The 14,858-nt window shown below is 44.1% G+C and overlaps 1 protein-coding gene across 2 annotated transcripts in view; it reads right to left on the bottom strand.

Annotated features, from left to right (window-relative positions):
- Nucleotides 1-14,445, bottom strand: part of UEVLD (UEV and lactate/malate dehyrogenase domains) — a 573,150-nt gene extending 558,705 nt beyond the window's left edge. For both annotated transcript variants that reach the window (XM_069623794.1, XM_069623795.1), the window contains exon 1: nt 14,341-14,445. In XM_069623794.1, the coding sequence (XP_069479895.1) occupies nt 14,341-14,418 (78 nt within the window). In that variant the 5' untranslated portion in view covers nt 14,419-14,445. The remainder of the gene's footprint in view (nt 1-14,340) is intronic.
- Nucleotides 14,446-14,858: the final 413 nt, after the last annotated feature.

Here is a 14,858-nt window from a genome sequence, read left to right as displayed (position 1 = left end):
CAGGATGATTCTGTAATACTTCACAAAAATATCTTAGTGGTTCTACAACTTCTTCTTCGCGGCTTTTCACCACCACACCACAGTACTTCATCGACTTCCACCTGGTCCACTCACCCGTCAGGCCTAATACTACAAAGTTCTCTGCTCTGGTGTATTCTCCTGCCAGAACAGAAAAAGGTGCTACAAAGTCTTCTGACCTGGTGTACTCTCCGGCCAGAATAAACTAATAACTACAAGTACTTCGGTGGTAAAGGTTAGCTTCCAACAAATTAGCAATGACTTTTGCTCCACAACATCAAGTTTTAGAATGTGTTCACGGAAAACAAGAACCACACTCAGTGTAGGTTATGCTCCACTCCTTCTGAACACCTTTGGCCAGAAATTCAGCCTTCCTGCCAGAAATTCAGCCTTCCCGCCACTCTTGTTTCCACACTTCCACATTAACAAAATGCTGACAATGTTTCTGTCTCACTCTGACACTTCTTTGGCTTTGGCAATGTGGGTTTAAGCCAGTTCCTCTTATGAGCTTCTTTATATGTGGGCAATAGGTTTTACAAACATGTGGATTCTCATTTGCCCCCTATTGCCTTTGGCACTGGGTGTTCTTTTTAACTTGCCTTGTTATAGTTCTCTTTTGGCTTTGCCAATAGCGGTTTGTATTGGTTTCCCGAATTATTGCCCCTTCTTGTTGCTGGCCTTTAATCTGACCCACATACATATAATCACAACCTTTTGGTCTGCTGATTAAGTTATTATTCCACTTGCTCCTTTTTAAGTCAGCTTGGTTTACAAAATAACGATTTGTCTGCTTTATGTCAGTTCGGTATTCAAAAACACTTCCTTTTTGAATTTAACTCTGCTTGTATTGTTTCTAAGGTTATGCAGACTTGGCAAGCAAGCAGTTATGGAGCGTTCCGGTGTCACAATCTCTTAATGAACTCACCGGGTCTGGCGGGCGAGTCTGTTCGCCTCGCTGCCTCCAGGTCCTCTGCTGCTTCTCGCGGTCCAGCAACCCGCTTCCTTCGGTCTCCTGCGGGCCACGCCACCCGACAAAGGAGCCTTCTCTGCTCCAGAGGCTCTGCTGTGCTCACCTTCCACCAGAGCCTGCCTCACTTCAGGGAAAGCATTCAGAGAGTATGCTACCCGACCCAACCTCTGCAATTTCGGTCTCCAGGGGGAAAGCTTCCAACATCAATGCTTCCTGCTGCGCGACATCTGCAATTAAGGTTTCCAGAGGCAGTGACCCTCTCAGGATTGGCAACTGCTCGCCACATGACAGTGGACCCGGCGTCTCCGTTCTCCTCCAGATTCTGCTTCTGCTCCAACGTGGAGAAAACACGGCTACTCCACCTCCTGCGGCTTCTCTTCTCTTTCTCTCTGGTCTGCACCAGAGGGGGCCTTTTTTGCCTCCCAGTTCCCCTCAGGTGTGGGTCACTTCCACTAATAAGCTGCACTTTGCAGTTTCATGCCTCTGCTGGCCTCCTCTTAGTCCCAGTACTTTGGAGATTGTGAGACTTGGGAGTCCACAATGTAAAAATCAGCTTTTCTAACTTTTTCTATTTTACAATAGGCCATTAGAAGGGTGGGGTCTCGGGGAAAGTTAGAACAGGGGTTTCCCAATTGTCCTGACTTGCTTCCCCCCTAATGTGATCCTCCCAAAGAGAACACCACCCCCAAGGTCGGGATCAGAAAGTGTATGGCTTTCCCTGACCACACGAGAAGGATCCCAGGTCAGGTTTTCTGGGGGAATCATCTCTGATTCATCAAACCAGGGCAGCAAGGCAGCGGAGAACACACAGAAGGAAAAGGCAGCAGAAGCGAACACAGAAGAAGTAGCAGCAAGTATCCAAAGGAATAAACAAGCAAAGGGACAAGGAACACGCGTCTTACCCGGGGGAGAGAGCAGCATTGCAACGTATCAGTGCGCCGCTGCATCGGGAAGTCAATAAAAGAGTGGGCCATCTTGGGAAACACTACAGCGGTACGCAAACGTAGTGGTCTAAACGTGATGGCACAACAGCATGCATCCATTTGCACCGTCTCCAGAATGAGTGACGCTGTACTATGACAAAAGTGACCGTCCCACTGTACAGCATTCCTTTTTCTCACTTTGGCCTCAGATGGTCTTGCTCACATAATCTCTTCACAGGGTTTGCCACCACCATGGGATCAGTCTTCCGAGGGCTCCCATGACTTCCGAAGACCTTCCCTTTCCTGGATCTTAGATCCTGGTTTAGGCTCTCTGGTAGAAACCCAGGTGTCTGACTTTCTCCTCCCCTACAGGCTGATGGCTGGCCTAGCACTGCTTCTCCTGCTGGCACCCCTCCTGCGTCGACAGATCTGCTCTTTTGCATTCTCCTTCCTGGGATTTGATAGGCTCTACCTCTGAATCCTATTTCTGTGACTCACAGTTTTGGTGCATCTTCCCTGCACTTCACATGTGACTCTCACAATGGGTAACACTCTGAATGTGTCTTTACGCACCTCCTACCGCAGCCTTGCGGCTTACCGAAGGTTTATAAACCCCAAGGCCCCACCTCTGCACCAGTTACATGCTTTTACGGAGTGTTTGTTCCTTTGTGGAGTCTGTGACACTACAGCTCTCACCTGATACCACCCCCCCATGCAACTCAGAGCTCAGCTAGTATTGCATTAATAGGCCAGCTTTCATGGGCCAAGACAGGGTAAGGGACCAGACTTTGTCACAGTAGGTAAAATGTAAAAAACAGGAAAAGCAAAGTGACAGGACTGCAAAAGCAAGCAACTTATTCCAGAAACTTGGTCTAACACTCAGTAATAAAAGTCCTGCCTAAACCAATTAACCCTGCTGCCATAGTGTTCGAAGAGCCCTTCTCTCCGGGGCCCTAAGTTAAACTACAGTCTATAGGAAAACCAAGCTCTGAAGTCCAGGTGGAACGAAGAACGCAAGATGAGGACTCCTTTGTCAAGTTATGATCTTGCATTTGTAGAGAGATCACCTGGATCGTAGCACTGCGAGATGGCTTACTGTGCAGTGCAGCATAATTTTGGGTACTGATAGACCATGGTCTGTTCATTGCATAATAAATAATTGCGCATATAGTGCATTTCAGAGATTCAGAAATGGCATTTAGATATTATAGAGCAAATTAGTATCAACATCTGGGGCTATCCCTTACCAACAGATGGCAAAGTGAAACTGAAAATCATGAAGTGCAGGGTTGCAGAGTAAAGTGTGGTGGACAATGTCACTTGCTAATGCTGGAAAGATTCTGGAGAGGTAGCCCAGTGTTCGACCCTAAAGGGCCTTCCACGGAGGAGCAAAGTGGCTCCGACGCTTCAGTCCAAAGATGCAAAGATTTTTGTCGTTTTGAAATTGATTAGCATCGAGTTGCAGGAGGAGAGGACCCTTGTAAAAAGGTGTATGTGGCAAGACCTACTCTTAAAACCTTTATTTGCTTAAGGTGTGGGGGAGGGATACCAGTCAAATAGGACACCCTAGCTGTAAGCTTTTGGGATGGAGGAAACCGACTCTAGCCAGGCAGGCATCTGTAAAGTGATGGGTCCATGAGCAGGATTTCTGTTTTATGCACACTGAGGCAGAGCCGCTACATCCAATAAATACAGTGAATTCTTGTGGTCTCAAGAACTCGTAATAAGTACACAAATATCTACATCAAACGGGAACTAGACATAAAAAGAAAAGAAGTTGCGCTATGATACTTAAAACCAGGAAGATTATCCAAGCATGAATGGGGTTCATTTTTGGTTATTTCATGTAATGCATTCACAAACTAGCCCTACAAATGGAATCTGAAATCGTGACTGAATAAGCTGTACAGAGTTGAATGACTGAAAGAATAAGGGCATTTACAAGGTACTTTCTTTTGGGACTAAATGCACCGTTATTAGAGGAAAGAGGAGAGAAAGATAAAGCAAACATCCTCCACCCCCGCCTCAGCATTCAAAATGTCCCCAAGTGCAGACAACCATAGGAACGTGTGCTATCTGCACAAATCAAAACTGAGGTGTCCAGGGGACTGAAAAGAAAGGATTAACCTCTAAAATCAAGTACTACACAGATAGACACTATTGTGAAGCATATCATGGAGGAAGGCACTGGAAGAACTTTCAATTGGAGGAGGGCAACCACGAACAGGAAACAAGGCAAAAGAACTGACGATAGACGCGAGGAGGCCCGAGACCGAGGTGAGAGACGGCAAGCCCATACAGAAGGTCCGGGGTGGCCTGGGGACCTCGAGAAACCAATGTGAAGGGGTCTGGGACCCGAGAAGCCAATACAAAGGGGTCTGTGACCCGAGAAAGAGAAACACAGAGACAGGGGTCTGGGACCCGGAAGCCAGTGTGAAGGGGTCAAGGACCAGAGAAACAGAAACCAATGTGAAGGGATCTGGGACCCAAGAATAAGAAATTATAACGACATGGTCAAGGACTCTCTTGAGGAGAGACAGTATTCCTGGCAGGGGAGTGTACCAGGGATACTGTGAAGAACCAGTCAAGTATACACAGAGAGACAGTATTCCTGGCAGGGGAGTGCACATGGCATACTGTGAAGAACCAGTCAAGTATACACAGGGGTCCAGTATTCAACTGTGCATGAGGACAAGGTCCTCCACAAAGCCCTCTTCTTCGTCGCAGTACCTGGTGAAGTCGAGTACCAGAGTCACTGGAGGGGCTAATCATGGGCGTGAGAAAGGCCAGGGGAAGCGAGTCATTCCCCCTACTTTGTGGAACTGTGAAAATAAGCCTGAGAAAGGCATGGAGAAGGAAGGCATTCCCCTACTTCGTTGAACTGCCAATTATATAATTTTGTACATGTCCAGAGGAAAGGAGTCATTCATCTGGACCAGGACAAAAGTAAACCACTTTAGTTTGTTTTCAAGTGTAAGGGATAGAAATAGGATTTTGACACTAGACGGTGGACTCTTTATTTCCAGACATTTTCCTAAGTGTTTTAGTTGAGGCAGGGACACCCCTCTTTGAGTTGGGGAAAGATATTACTTTCTTTAAAGAAAAAAAGTCTTTGCCCAAAACCATGCCACTTGTGTTCAGTCTCCTCCTTCCAAAAAGGCACTAGGTGTTCTTTCACAGGGGAAAACACTAGAGTCAAAGGCAGAAGCATGGACATGCCCAATAATGCAGGTACCGACATGCAAGTTCTATGTGCCTCGTAGCACATGTCGTGGTTATTAGAGCAGGCATTACAGACACAATTACTAAAGCAAGTAATTAAGAAGGCAGCAAGAGCACACACAAAATAGGAAGGGTTTATCAGCACTAGGGGAGGCAAGTATGACCAAAGAAGATTTACTGAATAATGCCCCCCCCGCCTGAGGATGGCAATATAGAAGCAAGTACTGTTGCAGCCACTACAATGGACAGTATGGGGGGGGGTCAGAAGAAGGAGACGGATTAGAATTTTCTATTCTAAACATGTTTTATTTTAGATAACATAAAACTTGCCTCACTTTACCTAAACTATGGGTTTCCCTACCTAAAGAAACTAACTGGGGTGCTTGTCGGTCAGTTGTGAAGTCCAAAGCAATAGTCTGTCCTCCATCCAAATCTTACCTACTCTGACCCTACCACTAACACAAAACAACGCAAGTCAAGGAAAATAACTCCCTTCTCCTGGGGTCACTTGCACTCTGACTTTGTCACATAAACTCAAAGGTCTCTCTTTATCTAACATCCAACTTGTATCTTGAGTATTATATGCAATCCTGTCCTTATCAGAACTTGCAATCTTATCACTTTGCTTTTCACTGGGACGAGTATGATATGATGATGCCCTTTTCGTTTGCTGCTCTGCGTTTCACTGGGACGAGTATGATGGACCAGTAATGATTCTCACTCTTCAGATTATATTTTGTCTCACTGGCACGAGTATGAGTATAGCATTCGTTATACTCGTTAGCATCCCCAGTTCTCCCGCTCTTCCCGTTACCTTTGTTGTGTTGGAACTGAATCACCGGGTCAGTAGTTCACCTCTTAGATTCTTTTCTGTGGATCAGGATGGCAACTTCAGTTGTCGCTTCCCCTATCTACGACATGCTGCGCTGTGTCGTTTCATGTGTGGTTACACGGTCTGGGAACAGTTTCCCAGTATTCACTCCTCGCTCATCAGGTCTGGCGTCTCTTCCCAGAGACCTGCACTTGTTTGTTCGGCTGTCCAGAGCTTTGGTTTTACCTTGTACTATTTAGCCACCACTGTAGACAAGCTTCCTTCTTGCATAGGAAGCAGTGCCTTTTTCTCCTTCTCACACGCTTTACTGCCACAGGAGTGTTTTTTTTTTCTCTCTCTCACTCTCTCATTGCGCTGCGCTGGGGGCTTTCCCTCCGAAACGTTATAGTGTGTCTTTTGTATTGGACTGGTGCTCATTATTGTTCCATTGGTTTTCTTTGTCACAATGCCAGACAGGTACCTTTTCTCATGTGGAATATCACAGTAGCAAATGTATAGTGATTTGTCCTGTTTTCTTCCAGCAGGTTTCGCAAACTCTGGTTGTTGAGTGATTTGAGCACGGAATTCCTCACCGGAACGGGAGTCCATATCCCCACGGGGGCAAGGGAAAGGAGTTTCCCACAGTGAGGTCCCGCTTACCTCTACCCCTAAGGGGGGTCCCTAGCCTTACAAGAAAAGGCTCCCCGATGGGAAGAAGTGACGTAATCCTGCAATTTCTCACAAGAGGTACAATGAACACAACTAGAGAGGAAGGCATCAGAATCATTGTCATGAAGAAAAGAACTGAAGCAAGAAGTGAAAGAATGGATTTTCTCCATGTTAACGTTCACAAAAATGGTCAAGTTAACACATGTCAGTGGACTGTGATCTGCAGCCCACGACAAAGCCTAAAGTGGTGCTCCAGAAAAAGAAATATAGGAGAAAATAAAACTCGTGGCAAAGAAATAAAACACACCTCTTGAAGCATTAGCTGTGTTATGTATAATTAAGCTCGACACAAAAGGAGTTGGGCAAGAGATGCTCGGTGTACAGAATTATATTTCCAATGGCGACAAGACAATGCAAAAGGGGACCCGTGTCTATTAATGGGGAGATGATTTGTGCTAGCAACCATTTTGGTGAGCTTTGTAGGCCCAAAACATGAATTATAATGTATCCACCTTTAATGCCTTTGCATCGGTCCTTTTCTTAAATGGGTTACTGGTCTGTAGCTGTTAATAGGTATACTTTGTCAATGGCACCCCGTCACTAAACATGTAGTTCAACTGCTGCCAGCCTTACAGATAAGCAGTGTACCAGACACTGTACACACTAAAAGCAGCAAATACCACCAAAATAAAAAATAGGAAGTAAAAATACTCCAAACACACTGCTACTTTCACCCACACACCCAACAGATATGTTCAGATTAGTGGTATCAGCAGAACAGTCCTTTAGGAAGGAGCTCCAATATTATTACTGACGGATGTGAAGAGGCACTTTCAAGTGAAAATGTTTCAGCTAATACACATACATTACTAAGTGCAAAGAGGTACAAATTACAAAAATATCCTTTTTTTGCAATACATGTGCACTCACCTGAAAAATAGCCCCATTAGAAATGGGACTTCTATTTATTTATTTTAATATACCCTACAAAATGATCTTACTCCCAAATTAAACAAAACTAGTGAGTAGAAAACTCCCACTTCAATACGTCATCTGGAGCCCTGACTGCTGTTGAACCACATAGCTGTTGTTGTAACTAAAGGATGGTGCAATATTAGAACTGGGACTTACTGCAATGCCTGGAGAGGAAGTGCATGGCAAGACAGGTTTTAGCAAAGGCAGGCAGAGAAAGTGACAGCCAGCTGCAAGTGAATCAACAGAGGAGTCAGGCCAGTAAGAGAAAAGGGTTGAAGTCGCCCAAATCACCGTTGTGGCTTACATACTGGTCCAAATGCCTGTACTATGATGCTAAGCGTCAGGATAGGGTCAGGCACTCAAGATAAAGGATCACATCGGGCAGGCCACTTCACGTGTATTTGCAGTGATTCATACAACTATGCACCATAGCTGGCTTCTTCAGCATTGCAGGGGGTTGAGAGCAAGCTAGAAATCTGGGGCGGAAACAATTCTTGTGGGCCACCTGGATATCGGATCTATGACTCATAGCAAACATACCTATCCTTTCTTGTTTCAAAGACCCCCTTAGTCCAACATATGTTTTGTCCCAGTAAGATAGCCCTGTGAATTCTTTGAATACTTTTAAACATCAGAATTTCAAATGCCAGCACAGTTGGCATGGATTACTCTCTTCCACAGCTGCATTAGGCTGACTAGGGATTGGTCTTTGGAGACCAACAAATGGGGGTGGGAGGCCCGACGCACACTTTAGTTACAAAATGTGCAGTTTTCCCGTGTGACCCTCAAACATAGCCAACAGGTCCAATACCTTTTAGTGGGTGGTGGGTCACTGTTCGATTCCAAACGCAGGCCAGCAGACTGCAATTCTGCAGCAAATACTTCTCAAGACTTATAACAATAATCTGCATTTCAAATCATTTAAAACCAGTATTGTGAAATATAATGCAAAAGAAAATGCAATCACAGGTTCATTTGTCTGCAGCCATAAACAAAGTTCTAATTAATGGAAACGCATTGTGAAAATGTCAACAGTAGGTTTGTGTACTTTTCGCTTGCCATTTACATAATTTCCCAATGTGTAGAAAAGCTTCCCAAAGGAGAGATATTCTTCAATAAATACATCCTTAACCCAAATAGGAGGAAGCATCTTCAGTAATATAGGACACAGAGAAAAAAACAGTGTGAGCTTCATCCAGCAGTGCCGAGTCAGTGATTTAGATCCCCATCACCCATTCGAGCCCCAGCAATGCTACAGGGAGGAGGGTCAGGCTGCTATTTTCTATTAAATCAGCCACTGCTCTAGGAAACACAAACTTCAGTGGTCCTACAGAATCGACAGTGTACTTCTGGAGAAGACTAACACTACTGTCCTATACAACTATAGTGCACGTCTACTGGAAATTCACACCACTTCGACCCAGCATCACTGGCAAGGCACTGCTTCTAGCATTCTCTAGCACCGGTAGGGTATTGCTGGGTGAGGCTCGAATACTGGGCTCTTCTAGCACAGACACATTTTCTGAATACAGTTCACATTGCGCCCTAATGGTGCACTTCTAAAAGAAATATTGTTGGGGTCCAATAACACTATATATAACAAAGTGGGGATCCCATATGGCAGCAAAAAACTCGGGAACAGCAAACATGTTCCTACTGCTGGAAAATAGTCTTAATGCCTTTCCAAACCATAATTTAATCATTTTAATGAGGTCAATTAACACTAATTGATCTTCCCCTCATACATCACTGATTCAATTAAAAAAAGATCACTTAATCATCTGTATATTAATTTTCATGCTATATATCTATTTATACACAAACACACATTATTTAAAAAAATGACAATTAATATGCAGTACAATTGTTTTTAAGTTATTCCGTTAAAGAACTTTATTGAACAAAGTGGTTTTGAAATACTGAGAGTCCTTTTGGGATTGTATAGATTCTAGATTCACTAGAGGTCCTCTAAAGATTATGAACATTCTACACCCCAATGTGATCTAGGTCTAGGTTCTTGCTCTCTAGTGTCTTGGTCAGAGTATAATAATGTTTCAGCATGTTCGGATTAAGAACACTTTCATCAGGACCAAATTGTAGTTCCAAAATTCGCACTGAATGGAAGATAAGAAGAAATGTCGCTGCAGACTGAATGTACCAGTTTGCAACCTGAAAGAAGCGATGTGCCAGACAATTACTTACAATGCCGGTAGCTAAGCACTTCTTAGAAGATCAATAGTAGTAGATTCAGTTTTAATGTGTATAACAGAAGCCATCTTGATTTAGGGCTGCAAATTAATTGTTTAATATTTTTATATTGAATTAAGACTGATCAGAAAATGTTTTCAATTAAAAATAAAGGAACATATATTCAACAAAATGGCATTTAATGGGCTTGATGAAGAACATTATTAATTTAATAATCCAAGGTACGGAGATTAATTTGCACTGTTTTTAAAAGCAAAGCTTTTCAGCTGTGTGAAAGGCAGGCACAGCTTGGCCCACAGTCAGGTGAGCGCTAGGTCCAATGGACATGGGGGTGGGGGGTTGAATCAGGAAGTGATCAGTATAGAATAGGTTTGAAAGGAAGGCAGAGTGCGGGTTGCAGAGGTGAGGTCAGGAGGTGGACTGAGGGGCCAGGTGGAGGCCTGCGGTGTTAATGCCAGAATGGGAGAGCCGAGTAGTTGGTGGCAGAAACGGAGCATAGTGCATGTGATGTAATTGTGAGGGAGAGTGGTGCCAGTTTGTGAGACTGAAGCTGTAAGTGAGTGTTTGTGAGAGTGAGGGAAGAGTGGGAAACACATGTAGGGGAGTGAGGGTAGTAGGTGAAGTGCAAAGGAGTGGGTGCTGCAAGAGAGTAAGGACAGTAGAGAGGGGTGTGAGGAGAGCTACGGCGGGTCAGAAGAGTGAGGGGGACTGTACTTGGTAAATTGCGTGAGTGAGCAGACCAATATATCCCTAGGTGTGGGAGGGCGAGTAGGGCACCATATTCCTGAACGGAGCGAGGAGAGAGAGACTGACTGAGGTGTCTGCAACTGGCAGAAGACAACCATAATATCTGTTGAAAACACTGGGGATATGAATACGTAGGAGAACCCTGAAGGCCCTCACCTAACATAGCATAGAATGTAGGGGTTAACAATTGCTAGTTGGGCGAACCTGGTTTTAAGGGGCACCTAGGCTTGGGAGGTCAAAGCCCATGGGAGACAAAAGAGGGGCGTCCGATATCTATCCCTTTCCCCTGCTTTCAAGCCTGGTGCGATATATTGAACAATCTACACATCACACTCTTAACAGTCAACTCATCTGAAGCTGTTGCAAATAAAACATCTTGAAGTATTTCTAGTTTGTGCGGATTATTAAGGCCATCTGTGACACCCAATCCTTCCTGGGGGATGGATCCTAGCAAAAGGAGAGGGAGAGGGAGAGAGAGAGAGAGCGGGAGAACACGTAGAAGAGTTTCAATGATTGCTAGTGTGGGAGGGAGTCCGCTTGTGTAATGTGGGCCCCAATATGTGTGTTTTTGTCGTGGTTGAAAGCTGCAGCTTAGGCTAGGGTGGCCAACTTTACAAAATGGATTTGCCGGACACTTCAGATGAGGATGGGTGCATCAGGCGCAGGCTGTGCTGCACGGTAGTCGACAAGGCATAATTTTATTTGTGACTCATTTTGCCCCACTGTATTGACTTTGTTGGTAACATTTTTGTGGCAAATGTATTTTTTTAACAGCATTAAAAAACTGTAGGACCACTAAGCATGCAGGGCACTGACCTAATAGATTTCTCCCGAGGGCCAATCTTGCCTTGTCCAAGGACCTGTACGACAAAAGGCAAGCAAACCGCCTCATCTGCATATGTATTGACATCAGAAGTGACTTCACAGGAAAGGACATTACAAGGAGTGCCACCAGTCTTTAATACTCATGGGAAGTACCATTATAAGCAGTTGCTTCGAATAAGCCAACAGACCAGTCTTTATGGATTGAAATATAGGAAAGGTCACTATTATTTTACATGGAGCAAATCGATAGTTTAGTAAATAATGAGTGAAGCTTTTGTGTTTTCTTGAGTTTATAAGAGCATAAGCTGTGAACTAAATTACTTCCAGTCAATCAAGATAAAACACAGAGAGATTATATTATATGGCCAGGATCAAATACATTGGTTAAGTAGTGGAAACGGGATTTAGGTCCAGTCTGCAATTTAAACACTCGGCCACATCTCTTCCAAACACTAGTTCATATAAATAATTGATAAGATTTTGGTTTTATGAGCGTAAATAACTCGCATATCAATACCTTGAAAAGTACACAAATCGCATAATGAACTAACCCAACAAAATATAAATTGATTTAGAAACATGTTGGTAATGCCTAGATGTGGGTCCCGAACCTGCTAGGCTTACTCCCCACTGATGACACCCAATGAGGAGGAAACATGTCTGGGATGCCTGTGGTCTCGTGCAGAAGGGATGTAGGCTTGCAGTTCGGGCTGGACTGCTCCTTTTGGGGTGGGACCAAGCCTGATCCGCATATAGTATTTCCTCTTTCTGTAATGGCTTAGCAGTCTAAAGAACGATTGTTTGGAGGTTGCCCTGAGTGGTGCCAGACGCTGATATTAATTTGAAACCGTCTAACCATCACCTTTTGTTTTGCTAAAGAAACATGTTGAGCAAAAAGTGAATGGTTATAACTGTATTTTACCATCGTGAATTGAAAATTACAGTAGCATAATGCAAAAAAATTCCTAAATAAATCTACCTTCGGTTTTAAAACTGTAGTCATTATTTCACACAAGTGCTGGATTAAACACTCCTCCCATTTCTTATCACTCACCATCCACACTTCTTAGGGAACCCAGTCCATTCCAATAGCCCGCTGGCTGAAGCATCTAAGCTATCTACTTCTAATTGCTGCCATGTTAATGCAATCCTGACACAAAGCAATGTGTTAAGTAGATGCTCCATTCACAGAACCCAGGTGCATTGCTACATCACACTTCAAATATCAACAATTCCAAATGTTGGGAAGATTTTGATCTTGTTGAGGACAAGCCAAGCCAGAAACGTTCCCCGTCTTGGACAGATTGGTTGTTGGATGCAGGAAATATCCCATAAAAATCAGGACAATGACGGACACCATTGTGAAACAATTGAATACAGCACAGAAATCGTTTACTGCCATCAACAGAGAGCACAGGTGTTGTGAACTTCCCCTTTAATATGGTAGTGCTGCCTTATATTATGCGCATCAGCCTTAGTGTTTTACCATGGCACTGCTGGCATATATTTCAGTACAGGCATCATGATCATGTCCTGTGATGCTCATACACATTGTAGACCACCACATAGCTCTCAACGTTTTGTATCGTCCGGTTGGGTGAAAACACCCGATTTTATTTTGGGTGGGGGAGTCTGGTGATTACAAGGTGGGGGACACCAGTCAAAACCATGAGTTAAGATCTATACCACCATGATAGTATTTTACAGTGGCATGTAGACATATTTGGGCAGGCAACATGAAAAAGTGCTTTACATTGTAGAATTATAGATGCAGGGATCTGCACCTACACACTACAGTGGGAGCACTGGAGTATTTTCTAAGGTTCCATCACAAAAGTATTTTACAGAGGCAACGCTAGCTCATATTTTGGCACAGGCAGCGTGAAACAATGCTGGAGCATATTGTGCATCAAGAGATCATGAACATGTTTTACAATGACATTGCTGGCATATGGGCACCATCATGAATGTATGTTAAAGTGGCAGTGCTGGCATATACAGTGGGCACAGGAATCATGAAAATTATGTACAAGGCTCTTTCTTACTATTGGTGACATTGCATCCATCTATTGGTGTTGTTCTTCATGTTTAAGTCCACAGAGCAGATTGTAACATGTAGCACTTTTCAAACAGTTTCCCCCAAACAATGGGATGTAAAGCCATTTAAGCCCATTATTTTAAAAATGATATTGGGAAGGGAATCCTGTGACTGTCGTTCGCCCCCCACGCCCTCATATCAAAAGTTGCAACAGCTGTAGAGTAATATCTGTCAATAAAGGATCGGAAGACGTTCACTCATGCCAACATGGTCCATTCCATTAGGTGGATACTTGCTAAGTCCTGACTTTAACTTTTCATTCTTGGACCTGTAGTCCTGGTTCCACCTTGTAAGCATAGGACTACAAATCCAAGAATGTAAAATTAAAATCAGGACTGGACTAGCATCGCACGAATGGAATGGGACATGTTGGCATGAATGGATCTCGGCACAATTTGGGTCAGCAGGGGATGGCACTGTTACTGGGTCAGAAACTGGCATTGTGACACACTATTGCTAGCAAATAAGCAGATGGTAATGGACTTTAGCGTGTAAGACACATGGGACAGAGAGCTCGATAAAATCATTGTGAAGTCCACCAATTCTGTATTTCCACTGCCTTCTGGTATTTAAGTCACTCGTTTACAATGGAAACAGCAAAAATTGAAACGAAATCAGAAAGGAAGCGAAAAACTCGTAATTGACGAACTACTCTCATCAAACACCCCTTCCCTTCTCGGAAGTAAGATAGTGGGCGGAGCTAGCGTGTTGCGGTAGAGGTATGGGCTGCTTTTGCCTCTTGTCTGTTTTTTCCTCCCACCGTTCTTCGCCGGATACTCTCTACGAATATGCCTCAGCAAGGATTACGCTCAAGATGGCACGCGGATTGTTAAAAAAGAACCCACGAAGGGTTCACTGGAGCTCTGGTACTTACCTTCACTAGCATTGCACGGACTACCTCCTCCCTGAACTCCATCTCGTCTGTTTGTATTGTATCCAGTGCAGTAGACATAGAAAGTGGACTGTCGAGTCCAGGTATACGCAGGCGTGGCTACGGGCCAGGAACCTGAGTGTTTCCATTGAGCAACCCAAAATGTAACAGTTGTCTGACAGCTGATTCAAAGCAGGCAGCACGCGAGTTTAAGGGGAAATAAAAGGTTCGCATTGGCCTATAGGGAAATAGTGGAGAGTATGTCCCATCGATCTGTTTTCTGGGGGGCAGTTTTGTCAGGCCCCCATGCGGGGCAGTTTAATGAGTTACTGCACTAGTCTGTACACCTTTTAGTTGTAAACAATAATGACACATTATGCAGCAAAATATGCTCCATACTACGTAGGCAATTTGTGGGAAAGGAATAAAGGTTTGTGATTCGTGATATTTTGTTGTTGTGAAAGCATAGATGCCAATATTTCACAGTGGGATGGAGAGTCACGTATGTGTTGCTCACACTC

This window comes from Ambystoma mexicanum, chromosome 11 (assembly GCF_040938575.1).
Source record: "Ambystoma mexicanum isolate Mex_15411 chromosome 11, UKY_AmexF1_1, whole genome shotgun sequence".
In the NCBI taxonomy this organism is placed as follows: domain Eukaryota; kingdom Metazoa; phylum Chordata; class Amphibia; order Caudata; family Ambystomatidae; genus Ambystoma; species Ambystoma mexicanum.
This window is presented reverse-complemented; position numbering and strand designations above follow the sequence as displayed.